Source organism: Carassius gibelio, chromosome A11 (assembly GCF_023724105.1).
Source record: "Carassius gibelio isolate Cgi1373 ecotype wild population from Czech Republic chromosome A11, carGib1.2-hapl.c, whole genome shotgun sequence".
NCBI classification, from domain to species: domain Eukaryota; kingdom Metazoa; phylum Chordata; class Actinopteri; order Cypriniformes; family Cyprinidae; genus Carassius; species Carassius gibelio.
Window position 1 is genome coordinate 18825011 of NC_068381.1, and position 17854 is coordinate 18842864.

At 38.9% G+C, this 17854-nt stretch overlaps 1 protein-coding gene across 1 annotated transcript; it reads left to right on the forward strand.

Annotated features, from left to right (window-relative positions):
• Window positions 1–813: 813 nt before the first annotated feature.
• Window positions 814–15213, forward strand: LOC128022574 (protein FAM107B). The gene is made up of 4 exons (XM_052610270.1): window positions 814–1011; window positions 9094–9325; window positions 13031–13187; window positions 13461–15213. Exons 1-4 carry the CDS (start codon window positions 933–935, stop codon window positions 13575–13577), a joined length of 585 nt encoding a protein of 194 aa, XP_052466230.1. The 5' UTR covers window positions 814–932; the 3' UTR covers window positions 13578–15213.
• The last annotated feature ends 2641 nt before the right edge of the window (window positions 15214–17854 follow it).

The following is a 17854-nucleotide window of genomic DNA, read 5'->3' on the forward strand; positions in this document are numbered from 1 at the left end:
TTATATGCAGTAGAACAGTGATTATGTCCAATTCTTGTATAGTGCTTTTCATAATACACATTGTTCCAAACCAGCTTTACAGAAAAGCATTGTTATTGTCTAGGATAGTTGTATAGTTGAATTTAGCAATTTATAGGTGAGTGATAAAATAGTTCATATTCAGGATTCAAACAAACAAACAGTTGAGATATGCCATATGGTACTGTATAATACATCGTTCTACACAAGTATCTATATGCAAAGAGCTGGGCGATTATATAGTAAATTTTTTACCAATAAATATATAAATAAAATATAATTTATAGCAAAAATAACTATTCTGTAAAACAATTTTACACTGATAATATGAAGTCATACCATTATATAACATTTTGTCAAAATCATAGTGCCATTTTTGTCTTGTATAACTAAAAAAAAATCCCACAGAAGCCGTATTTCCAGAGGAAAAAAAAATAGTAATTCTGCCTATACACAAGTTTGGACGAGCCTGGCCTGATGATCATGTCTAGAGATGTTGTTTTATTGTATACAGTGTACAATCTTGAATATAGACATGAACATTGTGTGATTGTAAGACAATTTCTGTATGTGTATTTCTTTGAAATTGCTCAGTGTATGAGTTTATGAAGGATGAAAGTCTCTTGGTAGACTAATGGTTAATTTGAGATTTAGGAGAAGTGAAACAGAGAGAGATTAAGCCCCCCACTAATCCTATCAGACTCCTGTGAAAGTGAGAGAGAGAGATATGTGAAAAATAAAGTTGGGAGGAGCAGGAGGGGTGTGGTTTCAAAGCTCAGTGGTCACATGACTGTTTACACTGTGAGAGAGGAGGCATGTGGGTGAAGAACGACAGAAACTCAGGAGAAACGGCCCTCACATAAACATGTAGGAAATCGTACACACATGTATATGCAAAGACGGGCAGCAGCGGGATGGACCAGAGAGTTGCACACAGTTTTTACCCCCCTGAGGGCCAGCCCAGCAGACCCAGAGATGTGCTTGTTAAGTCAGGTAAGACAGAATCAACAGACTGCAACTGAGATTATAGGATGCTGATGTAATGTGCTATGCAGTGAAACTTTGCAAGATAGAATTCAATGGTATTATTAGTAACCAAGGATAAGAACAGAAATATTAGAATGTTTTTCACACGTCTTAGAAAACATTTATTGAGTTGTCACCTAAATGAGTTTATTTCTAATATATATATATATATATATGTATGTATTTATGTATGTATGTATGTATGTATTTAATCACCCTACCCAAAAAAACAAATGCTGCTTTGAGACAGAAGTTCTTCTTTTCAGAGTTAAATGTAGTTAACTGAGTTTTTTTAGAACAAGCTTCTGTAGTAAATAAAACACAAACTAAGTAAAAGGAATGTGACAAAAGGCACTTGAACAAATCTATTCAGTAAGAAACAGGGAGCCATGCTTGCTCTGGCATAGTGCCCAACTTGTTCCTCATGGCATTCTGCTGCACAGTGAGGCAATAGACTTCAAAAACTCTTCGGTGGCCATTAGAAAGTCACCATTTGGCAATTTTAGCATATACATTTGTCTGTTGGTAATAAAGATGTAGCAATTGTCTTAGTAACAGAGTATAAGCCAATATCCTTGCATCTTAGGGACAATCATCTTTCACAATGTTGTTGTTAGAATGTTTTGCCAGCAGTATCTTGCTGTGTGTTTATTTTAGCTGAAAAGTGCAATGTCCACATTGTATTTCTGCCTCACTATGATTGACACCACTAAGCCCTGACTTGTGTGTTTGAACAGTTATCTTAAATCCTCCATCTCTGAATACCCAGCTTTTAAACAAACACACCTTTCACCAATATATCGCAAATTAAATCTTAAAGGTATATTCACCAAAACGGAATATTCTGTCATCCTTTACTCATAGTCAAACTTTTGGTTTGTTTCTTCTATCAATCTTGCAAACCACATTAATTTATCTATTTATTCATACATTCATTAATTTCTGTCTGTCTGTCTTTGTGAGTGTTCTACAGAATAAAGAAATAAATACCACAATAAAAATGTATGACTATTCTATTCTATTCTAATATGTGCATTGACCAAAAAAAATAAATAAAAAAAAAATAATAATAATAATAATAATTCAAGCTACACAATTGAACTTGAAAAATATTGAAAAATATTTGTGAAACACTCATGTTAGTTATAAAAAATCGGTGTTATTATGGTATTATTACTCTGTTATTGCCCATAGAGATTTCTGCAATGCTTTTTGCCGGGAACCTTTATAATGCAAATTCCCTGTTTGAGAGCTCTGCCTAAATTTTATGGCTTGCCAAGGACCAGTATTCAGTGGGGATTATGGGAAATAGCACTACACTCCACACACACACACACACACACCCATGGAAAAAAGAGATCCCAGGGAATCCTCGGAGAATGCTGACATCGTCATGACAACTGTCAGCATTCTGTTTGTGTACAATACATTCTGAGAACAATCTTCTCATATAACAGAGGATTTTTATATAAACATAAAAATGGTCTTTTTAATGCTGAATGCCTGGGACTCAACAGGACAATGTATTCAGTGAAGCAGAGGAATTTAATCTATCCTACCTTATATGAAGTCAGCATACTTTAGTTTTCTTTTTCAAAATGGAGACAAAAGGTTTCATGATACTGGAAAATGTGCATAGATAATATGATGAAATATATATGTGAATCCGAGGGGACTTCATACTACATACTTCTTACTTCATACTTCAATCAATCAATAAATGAATCAATCAATCAATTTCACATTCTTTGTAGGCCCGCAGTATCACTGAAACACAGTCCCGTACTTTATTGTAAGGGTTAACATATCTTGTCCCTCAAAGCTTATTAGCACACTTTCTAAATATAATAGGTCTACTGAATCACTTTTGGTTATGCTGAGTATATAAGGAAACATCTGCCGTTGTCCCACACAAACAGACACCACACAAATCGAATTGACCTCACTGTTTATCATCTGCAGTTCTTGGAAATGGGCTCAGATCTGATCAGCAGAAGCCCATGACTTCCCCGTCTGTGTACCTCCTGGGTTTGTGGGGGATGTTGATAAATACATTATGCCCATAATAGAAGGATATTCGCTTTCAGAGCAGACACAGTCCACCCTCTGCTGCTCTTCACCATGTTACTGATCTCTAATCAATGAGATCAAGGACAGTCTTCAAGAGCGGCAGATTATAGCAGTACAAAACGTGTGTGTATAATGTATAAGTACTTTTATCTCATATTGAATTCTATCTGTAAGCTCTGAACAACCATACAAAAATCATTTGTATTTCATAACCATGGTGCAACGCTCTCCCTTCATATAATAATAATGTTGGCCAATGGCCACACATGCTCACACAGTTTACTCAGTTAAGAGCAAGCAGACATGAAATAAACATTTTCTACTGGTTACTGGCTTTAACCCTGGTGACTATATATTACTTAACTCATTTTTACAGACACACTTATGATATGTAGCCCCTGTTGTTTTTAAATGAACATATTATTATTATTATTATTAAAAATTAAATAGATATTTATCTTATACATATTGCATTTTATTATTTTATAGCCTTATAAAATGTCTGACCGCTTGTTATGACACTCTCTATGTCCAACAAATGATCATGGATTCATAATCATTAAAAACATTAAATGTCTGTTTTAATGGATTAGCAATATTCAGTATGAACAGAAATACGATCCATAACAGTTATGTTGGTCCAATGGACTGCGACGGATTTACTTGATCTTTATCTTCCTGATGAATATGGCATTTTCATGTCAATATTTTATATATCTCTCAAACAGCCACTTTAAGAGAAAATAACAATGTTAAGTACAGTTATATTCATACCTAGATTTTTTTACATTTTCTGAAAGAATATGTGCTGTTTGTCCCCATATAATTTACTGCCACAGTGTATTGTTGGTTACTCTGTTGAGCAGCACATTGCTCAGTAGTTTCTGGGGTCTTCTAGATGGTTAAGTTGCCTACTGGCCTGAATGAAAATAACCTCTATGATAGTTTGGTATAAATAATTGTCTAATGTATTGTCTTATTTTCCACCCTTTTATCATCTGCCAGGTCAAAAAAATAAATAAATAAATAAATAAGTAACCTTAAGTCCAATAACACATATTTTGGTAACACTTTATAATAACATGTTATTAATCATTAGTTAAGCATTAGGAAACAGTTAATTCATCATTTATAAAGCATTAATAGACATTTATAAGCAGTTTATAAATACAGATATAAATACCTGATTTAAGAGCATATCTATAATGTATTTAATAATTGTTTTTTTCATACTTTATTAATGATCAATTTATCATTTCTAAATTAAGTATAGCATTATTTACACACCAGTTATTAAGGTGTCATGATTCTGCCCTCGTGTCCTTGATTTTTTCCTAGTCTTGAGGCAGGATCATGACAGACCCGTGTTTTGTGTACAAGCGCATGGCCTTGTCTTTGGGCCATGTGCTTGTGTTGTCTCGTTCCCTTGCCCCGCCCCCCTTGTTAACCTAGTCGTGTCTTGATTGTCCCATCTGTGCCACCTGTCGTGTCTTGATTGTTTCCCCTATTTAGGTCTCCAAGTGTGCTCTGTCTTGCGTCGTGTCATTGTGATTGTACCTCAACGGTGTTCTACAATTGTGATTGTCTGTGAGATTGTGCTGTACCCGCTGAAGTCCTTGTATTACCGTGAGTGTTTATAGTTAGTATTTAGAGTCCTTGTTTATCTTGTCAGTCCAGTCCTGTTTTAGTTATTTAGTCTTTACCTTGCTCCGTGTTTTCCCCCTCGTGGGTTTTGTTTTCCCCTTTTTGTATTTAATAAACCCTTTGTTTTGAGATCCCAGTCTGCACTTGAGTTCCTCCTTGCCTAACCCTGACAGAATGACACGACCACCAAGGAACTCAGCAGACAGGAGGCAATGCTGGATGGCATCAGCCAGCCAGCGAGATTGTTTTGAGGGCTCTCGCCTTGTGGTGTTCCGGGGGACCAGGGGAGGTCGTTCCGGAGCGAGCGGGCGAGAGGAGGAGCCCCAGAGGTCCCCACCTACCCAGCTGCCGGCGATCCCGGAGGGTCGTGTCCTGGCCGTGGCAACCCTGGGGGGTCAGGCAAGCCCCTCCCAGAGTCCTGAGGTGCCCTCCTCAGCCAGCAGTCTCCCCATGAAACGAGGGAGACGGTTTTCATGGGAGTCAACTTCTGAGTCTTCGGCGTCCGAGACTGCCCTGCCCGAGACCAAACTCCCCCAACCCGCCTCTGACCCAGCTGTGGCCTCTGCACCGCGCCCAAGGAGGAAGAGGAGGAAGAGGGGGCCTGCCGGTCCTTTGACCCTGTCTCCTCCCGTGCCAGCAGCGGAGAGCGCTGGCGTGCCCGTGCCAGCAGCGGAGAGCGCTGGCGTGCCCGTGCCAGCAGCGGAGAGCGCTGGCGTGCCCGTGCCAGCAGCGGAGAGCGCTGGCGTGCCCGTGCCAGCAGCGGTGAGAGCTGGCGTGCCCGTGCCAGCAGCGGTGAGCGCTGGCGTGCCCGAGCCAGCAGCGGTGAGCGTGTCCGAGCCAGCAGCGGTGAGCGCTGGCGTGCCCGAGCCGGCAAAGAAGAGGGCAGTATGCAAGTCGGCAGTCGTGAGAGCGCAGGAGAGTGCCGCGGCCGACTCTGCAGCAAAGACTTTAGTTCAGGGTATCTCATCTCGTAAGGAGATGCCAATTGTCTTAGCGGCTAAAGCCTTTTCTGATTATTTGTCTAGTCTTGTCCGTATCCTAGAAGTCCCCGTCAGTCCTGTCTTGTCCTCAGACCCTGTCCCCAGAAATCCCGAGTGTCCTGATGTCGTCTCCCCGTGTCCCGTAGATGTCGTCTCCCCGTGTCCCGTGAGTGTTGCCCCGTGTCCTGCTGATGAAGTCATGTATCCTGTTGATGTGGTCCCGTGTCCCGTAGATGTCCCGTGTCCTGTTGTCCCCCCGTGTCCAGTAGATGTTGCCCCGTGTCCCGTAGATGTCCCGTGTCCAGTAGATGTTGTCCCCCGTGTCCAGCTGTCGTCTCCCCGCGTCCCGTAAGTCTTGCCCCGCGTCCCGTAAGTGTTGCCCCGCGTCCCTTGTCTGCTCCTATCATGTCCCCTGTCAGTTGTCCCGAGACCCCATCCCCACCCCTCACCACCCAGACCTGCCCGTACCCCCCGTCGTCAGCCTTCGTCCTGTCCTCCTAAAACTCCTGCCCCACCCACTCACCCTGGTCTGTCCCCCATGAACTTTGTGGTCCCGCCTCCTCCCCTTCCCTGTTTGTTTTTTTTGATTTGTCACCCTAACCCTGCCGTCGTGTATTCATGTCTGCCTTTGTTATTATTTGTCATGTCTTGTTGGTTTGTGTCGGTGTCCCAGTCTGTCATGTCAGTCGTGTCCCGTGTTTGATGTTCCCTTGAGGAGCGTCTGGAAGCCGCTCCTTAAGGGAGGGGTTCTGTCATGATTCTGCCCTCGTGTCCTTGATTTTTTCCTAGTCTTGAGGCAGGATCATGACAGACCCGTGTTTTGTGTACAAGCGCATGGCCTTGTCTTTGGGCCATGTGCCTGTGTTGTCTCGTTCCCTTGCCCCGCCCCCCTTGTTAACCTAGTCGTGTCTTGATTGTCCCATCTGTGCCACCTGTCGTGTCTTGATTGTTTCCCCTATTTAGGTCTCCAAGTGTGCTCTGTCTTGCGTCGTGTCATTGTGATTGTACCTCAACGGTGTTCTACAATTGTGATTGTGTGTGAGATTGTGCTGTACCCGCTGAAGTCCTTGTATTACCGTGAGTGTTTATAGTTAGTATTTAGAGTCCTTGTTTATCTTGTCAGTCCAGTCCTGTTTTAGTTATTTAGTCTTTACCTTGCTCCGTGTTTTCCCCCTCGTGGGTTTTGTTTTCCCCTTTTTGTATTTAATAAACCCTTTGTTTTGAGATCCCAGTCTGCACTTGAGTTCCTCCTTGCCTAACCCTGACATAAGGAGTTGTCAGTGGTTCATAAGATCACTTAGAAATTGTAAGTAAATGACTAATAAACTATTTAAATGTGCATTCATACATCTTTTTATTCAGACATATAGTAATAGTTACTTAGTGTTAATAAATGGTTTATTAACCTGTATTTCTACTGTAATTCAGGGTTAATTCAGGTAGTTATAAAATATGTAGTTGTTAGTTAACTATTTTTGTGAGCTCATCTAAAGTGAGGACTATTTATGCCTTGTAAAGCTTTTACAAATGAGATTTAAAGGCTGTTAATATTTCTATGTTCTGTATCCCTGTGTTGTGTTTGTTTCTGTTTTTTGTTTAGAAGATAACTGAGCCTTTAAATATCCTTTATAAATGCTTTACAAGGCATAACTAGTCCTCACTTTAGATGAGCTCACATAAATAGTTAACTGACCACTACTAAATGCTTTATAACTACATGAATTTACTACATTTCTTGTGATCTTATGAATCACTGGCAACTCCTAAATAACTGGTTTGTAAATAATGCTATACTTCATAGAGAAATTATAAATTGATCATTAATAAAGTATGAAAATACAATTATTAAACACAATATAAATATGCTTTTAAATCAAGAATAAAGTATTTATATCTGTATTTATAAACTGCTTATTACTGTCTATTAATGAGATTATAAATTATGAATTCTGTTTACTAATGCTTAATTAATGATTAATAGTGTGCAGTTATTATAAAGGGTTACCCAAATTTTTAACAAGCTGCATGTTTTTGAGCTATCATTAATATCCATAGCATAAAATACGGGTGAAAGTGTAGTACTTAGATGGTTTGCTCCCTTAACAGTGATATAATAAACCAAGAATAAAAAAATATTTAGAACTCAGAAATTTGGTGTGAACTTATTAACCTCTGATACTAAACCCTGGGCCACACATTCTTTCACCTGCATGAATTCCCTTCACTATCCTGTCATCATCATCATCTCATTCCTGTCCTCTTCTCATGCACTCAGATTGAGAAGTGCTAAGAATCGGGCTCAGCTTTTTTAATATTGAATGGTGGAGACTGTCTCTGGTTCTCTGGTTCCTCCTCCAAGCGTAACATTGTTCTAAGCAAGGTTCAATGCAAAGGTTACCTGATCAGTTGTTACTTGAATGGATCACTGCACTTTTAATCTGCCCTATCCTTAGAAGTGTTTCTACCCGTGATCCAGTTTGTCCTGTTGAGTGGTGATGAAGTTCAAACATGTCAAAACCAGTACTATTTCATAACATCTCCATGTCACAGTTTACTACAGGACAATCAAAAAAAAAAAAAAAAGAAGATTATAATGAGAATAGTAATGTGATTTAGGGAGAAATATGCATAATTGTCATACAATCCTTTTAAAATACTACAACAAAAACATATGTTAATGGTCCTAAATTAAGAATTTATTTTCAGCAAAATTTATTTAATTCATTCTTTAATTTTTTGGGGGGCTGAAAATGCCTGTTATTTGCCTAATATTTATTAAATTTCTCTGGATGAAAAAACACAATTGTATTTATATATATATATATATATATATATATATATATATATATATATATATATATATATATACACACTATCTACTACATACAGTACACAAGTTGTACTGAACATATTATAAGATTACTATATTCAGATTATCATGATGGTCAGAAATATGCAGTTATTGTACATCAATGCTTTGTCTGTGTGTCATGGTTTAGAGGTTAGGTTTTGTAAAAAAACAAACAAAAAAAAAACAACCTTGTTCAAATAGCTGGACTGGAGGTAAAGAATTTCTGCCCAAGGAGGCATGTCCACCTGTTCCCTTCAGGAAACCTGCTTCAGCTCAAATGGAACCATTTAAACTGGAGCGGAGACAAGCTGTATGTAGTCGTGTAAATGTAAATGCTGGTCCTCTGATGTGGGTTGTTTATGATGCACTATCCCACTTCCTACTGTTTATTATGTTCTCCTTTTGCGTCATTCTTTGCTTTTCTGCTCCCGGTAAAAAGTAAAAAAGTAAAAAGGGAAAAAAAGCTACTTCCTTCCTCTCACATTGTTTTCTCTCGGTCCTCAGCCTCAGCATATGCAGATATACAATGGGAACAGTCTCATCAGCCGAGAAACCCGGACAGGGATCCATTTGATTACCCTCATCGTGAGATCCCCCCGTTGCCCAGTTATGCTCCTCAACCTGATTACATGACAAGGGATGAAGATCTCATCAAGCCTAAAAAGCTGATGAATCCAGTGAAAGCCTCTAAAAGCCACCAGGAACTTCATCGAGAGCTGCTTATGAACCATAAACGGTATGGGGATACACAAGTATACAATACATAAACAATATGGCAAGGATGTCAAATCCAGTGCAAAGTATCCGTGATGGCTTCTGCGATCATACTTCAATCTAACAATGAGTCCAAAATAGACTGATTGGCGTTTCCTTGTTAAGTTTAAATTTATGCATTTAGCAGACGCTTTTATCCAAAGCAATTTACAGTGCATTCAGGCTATCAAATTTACATATCATGTGTTCCCGGGGAATCGAACCCCCAACTTAGCGCTTGCTTGCTTGCTAAGCAGTGCTCTACCAGTTGAGCTACAGGAACACTTGTGAACCTTGTTCCCGTTCCTTTGAAATTCATACACTGTAAGTCCCTGTAAATCTCAGCTAAATGACAAATAATACTCATACAGAGTGAGCAACACTTTTTAAAATGTTTCTGAGGGTAGGCGATGTATACAGACCTTCAATACCAACTTCAATACCTGAGCAAGATATTTAACCCCAGGTTGCAGTCTCTGTAATAAGTGTGTTGTAAGTCCTATCAACCAATCAAGGCTTAGGAGTAAGGGTTATAGATTTAGAGACAGCATCAGAATTTGAAGAACAATTGTACATCTCACATTTCCTTCTGATTCTGAATCTCTTTAAGCTAGTTTTGCAGTGAAGGACTGTGTTTGTTTGACAGGGCAAACATGTTGATCCAGGAATCATGGTCACCCCTCTGCCGCTTAATTTCTCAGCACATCTGGACTGGTTGTGGTTGATATTTTGAACAATTATGAAACTATAAACAAATCTTAATATGTCATCACAAATGTACTAAATGCCTTTTCATGTATGCAATTAATACATTTATGCCTCAAAAAGTTCCTTAGCAACAATGAATCATTGCAATAAGCGAAAGAATAATAAACTCAAGTCTCGTGAATTGGAAAGCCTTCAGTTTCCCTCAAGTCCCATGCTCTCAGTGTTACTGGTTTGATTAGATTTGTGCAGTTGCTTGGTAGCAGCACATTGCAATGCCACCCCCTACTTCTGTAATACCAGTAAGTGTGGTAAAGGTGAACCCACTCTTTCTGTCTGAGCAAAGGTGTCTAAAGCCCTCAGGAGTGGGCAATAGAAGCAACTTTATTCTTACCTCTCCCTCCATTCCTTTCTTTTTAACTAGACACTTAAAGAGGTCTAGAATCTAAAGAACACAAGTCTCAGCCAATGAAGACCAATTAAAGATATCCCACTCAGGTTCTGTCTTGTGTCACACAATGGACATGGCACTTTGGCACTTATCTAAAGTGTATATTTCCTATTTAAAACTTGACTCTTCTGTAGTTATGCTACGTAATATCACTGCCCTGCTGCACCCGTGGTATGGCAGAAAAGTTCCACAATTATTACGCCGGAATCCAGATATAGTTCCTAGCCATATCGGCCTAAAAACTTTTAATTTTCCAACAGTCTTAGTACATGGTGTAACTATAGAAGTGTTGAGTTTTAAACAGGAAAAATATCGAAGCTCTTTGGTCATTTCTGAGCGAGATGCTAACGGTCTAATCAGATTCAATGATCTATGCTAAGCTAAAGCTAAAGTGCTACTGCCCTGAGATCGGCTGAATGGATTCAAAAATGCTAAAACTCAACTGTTTAACTCTAGGGGAGTTGGAAAATGAGCCTATTTTCAAAATATTGGAAATTAATGTATTCTTATTGTAAATGTTTACATGACCATTTAGAGTCTAAACATTTTTGCAATAAAGCAAGCTAGAAATATGTAGAATATGTAGTTGTTTATCAAAACCATTTGATGTACTTATCAAAATAACCTGAATGTCTTCTGTGTCAGTTACAATCTCAGAACTCATAAGTAGGAACTTTGCAGTTCAACTTAACTGTGGAATATCATCCTGCAGTTCTCAGTTGGGGGCCATGCACATGAACTGTACCATTTGGAACAGGGCCTATGGCTCATCTTCACCAAACGTTAGTGGGAATACTCATGTATCATTCCAGGTGGAAACTACACATTGGTAGAAGAGATGTTCTTTACCTTCTCAAGAGTAGCTCGGATGCAATTAACCTATTTTAATTAAGAGTAGCTTGTCAGTCTACAGTTTCATACTTCCCCAACACATTAAACAAGGCTGGAGCTAAATTCTGTGGGAAGGTGCTGAGACTAATACGAACCAATGTAGTTGCAGACAGCATGAATGGAGGGCCTATTTATTAGATCATTCATTACAAATTAGAAGTCATTGTTTGTGTGGGTACATTAATTAGAGTTTGCCCTCTGTACCAATATGAAACACTTTAAACCATAGAGATCTTACAGTCAATCTGTAGAGTACATTACAAGAGAGAGAAATGGTTGTGGATCTCACATGAGCACAGATAAGAGTGGGCATTCAATATAGAACAGCACTTTCTCTGTGTGCTCTGTGCCACTGTTCTCAAACTTTTACCAGTGATGTCACAGAACTCTTTATTAAAAGAGCTACACGAAACACTGACAGCATCACTCAGGAAAGTGATGCTAAATGAAGACACCAAAGGGGAGACAAATTTGGCTCAGATACCCCTGTCATCCAAGATAGGGGAAAAAGACACCATCTATGGATCATTTCAGGAATGGGTCAATGCCAGCGGTCTGAGCAAGGTTCAGCAAGTGGCTATTCATAGCTAAGAGCTGAAATAGGACTAAAGACTGGCATGTTATTATTATGAGGGCTTCCAGGAGCTGTCCGGGGGCTGATGTCTCTCTTGTTACCTTCATTAAATGGCCCTTGTGTTTATTTGTTGTTGTCTGGCTGTCTCTTCAGTTTGAAGGACACAATATAAATTAACAAGGACACTAATTGGACCTCCCACATGTGCTGAACTCCACTCACACACTTCATTTCCCTCCTCTCAGCACCTTGGTGCAACCTCCCTGCGGAGAGAATAAGCTCACATGTAATTTAATTATCAGTCTGTCCATATGTGTGTGTGTGTGTTTGTGTGTGTGTGTATGTGTGTGTGCATTTGTCTATACTGGCACTGGAGTTAATAATTATCACTCGTTAGCAGCAGCTTGGCAGATTGAGAAGAGTCATGAGAGTGTATGCAGTGTTGGTAACAGATGGAAGACTCATCAGATATATTCAGTTAAACTGCACTTAAACAAACAATGACACAATTTATATGTCAGGGCTGTCAAACTGAGTCCAGTATCAATGGGATTGGCCTCAACCATGACTAAGATGGGAAGTCAAAACACTGGCAGCATAGGTTAGAACAACAGGAAACTAATGGGTATTCTGCATCATACAGAAGCACATTTTACAATCAACACAATCCTACATATTTTCACAGGATGTATTATAACATATTTTAAGAAATTATTATTATTATTATTATTATTATTATTATTATTCATGCAATAACACATCCTTATCTAATTTGGGGGTGGGGGAAAACAAATAAGTCAATACTGCCACCTGCTAGATTACTGATGGACTGCATTAACTAATGATGTTAATGTACTGTTTGTTATCTATTTTATACTATTCTACTCTATTCTAATACATTCTGTTATATACATTACTGTTATATTTTTCAACAACATATTTACTTGGTTATTATATATATATATATATATATATATATATATATATATATATATATATATATATATATATATATATATATATATATATATATATAGTTATAATTTTTCTGTTTTATTTTTACTCAGAGGTTTTGGTGTGGAGAATAAGCCAGAATTGCAACGTGTGTTGGAGCAAAAGAAAAGAGAGCAGGCAAGTAAACAGAGAAAGCAGGAGGAGGAGGCCAGGAGGAAAATATCTCCATTGGAACATGAACTTCTCAAGAGACACCAGAAACTAGAGGAGGTACCGTAGAAATCATGCAATCATACAGTGTATGATTACTGTAACTATCACTATAAATATTTTCCTGTTTGACACTGTAAAGCTGGCTTGGCACATCTATATTGTATAACGTGTTATATAAATAAAAGTGACGTGACTTGACAGTGTGTGATGCGGTACGGTCCAGAACTAATCCTAACATAGTAAACACTATTTGTTATGGTTAGATATACCCTGTTCATCTGCAAACCACCAACCAAATATTCACCAAATCTATCTTCCTTTCTACCTTAGCTGGAGAAGGAGCAGACAAGACTGGGGGATAGCAACTGCAGCGCTCCAGAGTTCATAAAAGTGAAGGAGAACCTGAGACGGACATCATTTACAAGTTCTGGAGAGAAGGAGGTGTAGGGGTGTAAACAAAGACTGGAACCATGTGTGTTTGTGCACAGCCGGTAACATAGAGACCTGCTGCAGCTCCTAAACACCACTCACACGACTGCGCTTCTCTACTTCCTGTCTCACACTCACAACACCCTCACCTCTCACTGTAGCAGGTTCAGAGAGGGCAGAGAGGACAAGACCCAAAGAGCCTCTGCTACACTTTCACATCATGAGGAGGTTGACACTTAAGAGGTTTCAAGAGACTGCAACGAGAAAAAGAGTGTTGTTGTTTGTCTTTTTCTTCTGCTATGGGTAAAAGATTAACTGCCCAGGTTGCTTATCAGTTTGTGCATCCATGGACGGACAGCTATGTTCTGGTTCTGTCACATTCAATGAAAATGTGAAAACAAGGCACAGGGAAAAGTTTCAGAGTGAACAAACAGTCTATTGCTCTATAAATGTTAAGCAGAACATTTATAAGGCAGCAATTAGAGAAACATATCAGTATTATAAACAAATTATTGCTTATCAAACCGCCAAATATTTTGATCATTGCCTACTTTTAAACATTGCCTCTTATAATTAAGAATCAGCACTTGTCACTTTTAAATGAGAATATAACAAATATTATTCTTTTCAGCTTTCGTCACCCTTGATTTGCAGCATAACTCTGAGACATTGCAAGAAAAAAAAATGAATTTTACTCCTCAGAAAAAAATTAAATGTTAAAATGTAAAATTTTACTTAAAACAAAAAATAAAAAATAGAAACATTAGATTAGATTAGATTTAGAATAGATTCAACTTTATTGTCATTGTACATGTGGGTAGAAGGCAATGAAATATAGTACAGGGGAAGAAGAGATACAGCATAACATTAGAAAAGAGAGGATAAAAAACAACATCCAGACTAAGCTCCTTTGGGAGCACAGTGTGAGAACAGGAAAACGGCGGCAAAAGTGGCGAAGGCGAGGGATAGGGGGCGGGGGTTGTATGCATATCTGTATATATGTGCGTGTGTGTGTGTGTGTGTGTGTGTGTGTGTGTGTATGTAATGTATTGATCATCGCCACAATGATATGGCTAAAATGAACTAAAATGGCTGTTTACTTTTACATGAAATTAACCATTTGATTTGAGGATTTCAGGTTTAACCATGTGTAAAAATAAGGAAGTTTATTGTGCTTACAGTGCCTTTGTTAATGTAATACAACAGGATGGGCTGTCTGATGTGATTCAATGTGTGTTGCACAGACCATTTTTGAAAGCAACACAAAAAACTTAACATGCACTATAGATTAAAACCAGTTTCAGAACTAAAATATATGTTAGTAGTGATTCTGAGTCTCTCACATTCAGTCATCCTCACATTATTATTATTTGTAAAAAAAATTTCCTCTGGGGTCGTTTAAAGCATAAAGTAACATTTAAATAATATGTATTTTTTGCCTTTTCTGGCTTCTAAAGCCTTGGGATAATACAACAACCAATGATTAACTTTAGCAATGTTAATGTTATTGCAGTCAAAATCATAAAACAAATATAAGAGTAGGCTGTTTACATTTTTGTAGCTTTAGTCATTACCTTTTGATTGTTATAAACCATGAAGTTACAAAATAAAGAAAAAGTACACACGCTTCATATCAATAAAGATATTAATGGTACTTTTTATTTTGTGTCCCTTTTTTTGGTCATAGGAATTAGTTGGAATTCATTCATTCAAATTAATATAAGACATTTTTGTAAAACAAACTTGCAAAGAAAACCATTTGATCCATCTACATACTGTACACCAACAATTTAACAATAAGCTATAGCCCCTTTGCACATGACGTCACCCTCTACTCTCCAGTACTTGCGTCTGGCAAGCCAAACGAGTACGAGTTCGTGTTTGTTTGTGTAATAAAATGTTTTTTTTGTTTTGTTTTGTTTTTTACTTCTAAGCACAGTGCAGTGTGCACTGTGGTCAATGGTCAAACTGTGTATTTACTAGGGGTGTAACTGTTCACAAAATTCACGGTTCAGTTCAATACAATACACGGTTCGGTTCGGTACGTTTTAGATACAGCAAAATGTAAAAACATCTCAACTTTTCAGAATGCCGCAAGCGCACCGCGGGTCATGTGACAAGAACTAACCAATCAGCTTCATCCTTTCCCGTAACAACGTTGAAAGCTCAGCCAAGATGAAGGAACAGCTGATCATAGTTGTGTATGGATTGCAATTTTGAAATAAATTTAGTAGCAGAGCTAGCCTACTGCAAGCGATTTTTAGAGCTGCAAATCCATTTATCCTTTGCTGAAATTTCCCCGTCTCATGGAGAGAGCACGTCATTGTTGCTTAGCAAAGACAGACGCCTCAGGGACGCAACTGCCCGAGCGCTTTGGAAAGGAGGAGAAAGCGGCGCGACTAGCGCTTTCCACGCGTTTTTAGGCACGATATGTGAACTACCCCTAAGGCGCTCGCTCACTCAGCACGCGCTGAAGGCTCGTTGCAAAATGTCTAATGCATTTAACAGACCAGAAATAGAAGATCCTCCGATAACCAACAGGTCTGGTGTTTGGGTGCACTTTGGATTCCCTGTAAGCTATAATGGTGTACCGGTGTCTAAATGCTGCGGGGATAGTTTGTTTCGTGTATGTTTCTCCTTTGTGTCGTCTTTTCCCAGATACTGACACAATAAGGTGATGTAGGCGTAAATGAGTTGACATGTTTCAAGTATTCCCGCTGGTGTTTTTTTTTTATTTTTATTCCCGCTGGTGTACCCTATTGTCATGTAGCAGATGCGACATACCGTTGTTTTTTTATCCACCACGCTCTTGCCATCACCATTATAGCTTACAGGGAATCCAAAGTGCACCCAAACACCAGACCTGTTGGTTATTGGAGGATCTTCTCATTTCTAGTCTGTTAAACGCATTGGCCATTTTGCAACGAGCCTTCAGCGCGTGCTGAGTGAGCGAGCGCCTGACTGAGTAGCCTAACATAAACATATAACTATAAGTTGGTGTTTTTCTTCTTCTTTGGGAGAGTCAGGGGCGTTGCCTGTTACGTCGTTTGGGTTATTGGGCTACCTTGTTGAACGCATATCATTATATTTCTCTATTTTTTTTTCAAATATAATTAATTAGTCCAACGAACCATTCGGTACATAATGCGAAAGCCTCGTACCGAACGGTTCAATACGAATACGCGTATCGTTACACCCCTAGTACGGTGTTAAAGTGGCTGACAACAATAAATATTCTTAATAGGAATAAAACTGCCTCGTTTTTTAACTGTGCAGAGCAGTAGCGGTACTTGGACAGCCAAATATTTACTGAGGTAGTACTTGGTATAAAAAGTTATAGATCAACTGCATTAGACAGTTGCATTGGCACACCCAGTGAACAACGGTAACATAAGTGGGTAGCCACGAACGACCAGGTCCTCTAAAAACAGGTTACATGTTATATAAATCTTTACTTAAGTAAAGAATAGATATTAATACAAAATAAACCCTAGATTGACGTCTTACCTTTGCCATTATGAGGTACCTCCCCGTGCCATGAGCGTAGCATCACGTACCTGTAACCCAGCCAGCTACAAAGAACTGGTAAGCATCCAAACTTTTAAAAGCTTTGACATCAGCACCCATGTATGTGGATACCCCGTTTACCACATAGTGGTACTGATTGTGTGGAATGAAGTCGGGTAGACTCAGCGATTTAATGAGGTCCGTGAAAATGGAGGAAAAAGGTAAGGATCGGTATCCAATCCTGCGATCTCCAACTTCTCCAAATACCGTTCTTTGTGAATACCTACCAGATGCCCTACCTCGACCGATAACGGCACGACAGCTTGTTCAATAGAAAAAAGCCATAAAGTTTAGTGTTAATTACTTTAAACTGATTGAAACTTCCCGCTCGTCCACTACTATTTAACTTGTGCTTCTGGTGATTCTGCCGTCCACCATGGCGCTGTCACGTGGTCATAGTCACATATTTGCAAAGGGTCAATAGAGTTCAGGTCCATTCTATTTAGATACTGCCAACTACGTGTTTGCTAGGCATCCAGATTTTCCACTTATGGAATTTCACAAACCTCTAAAAAGTGAAACAGTAGAGAATAATGTGTGTTGTGAATTTTAAAGGGGGGGTGAAATGCTATTTCATGCATACTGAGTTTTTTACACTGTTAAAGAGTTGGATTCCCATGCTAAACATGGACAAAGTTTCAAAAATTAAGTTGTACGTCCCAAAATACTCCTTCCGGTTTGTCACAAGTTTCGGAAAGTTTTTTTCGAGTATGGCTCTGTGTGACGTT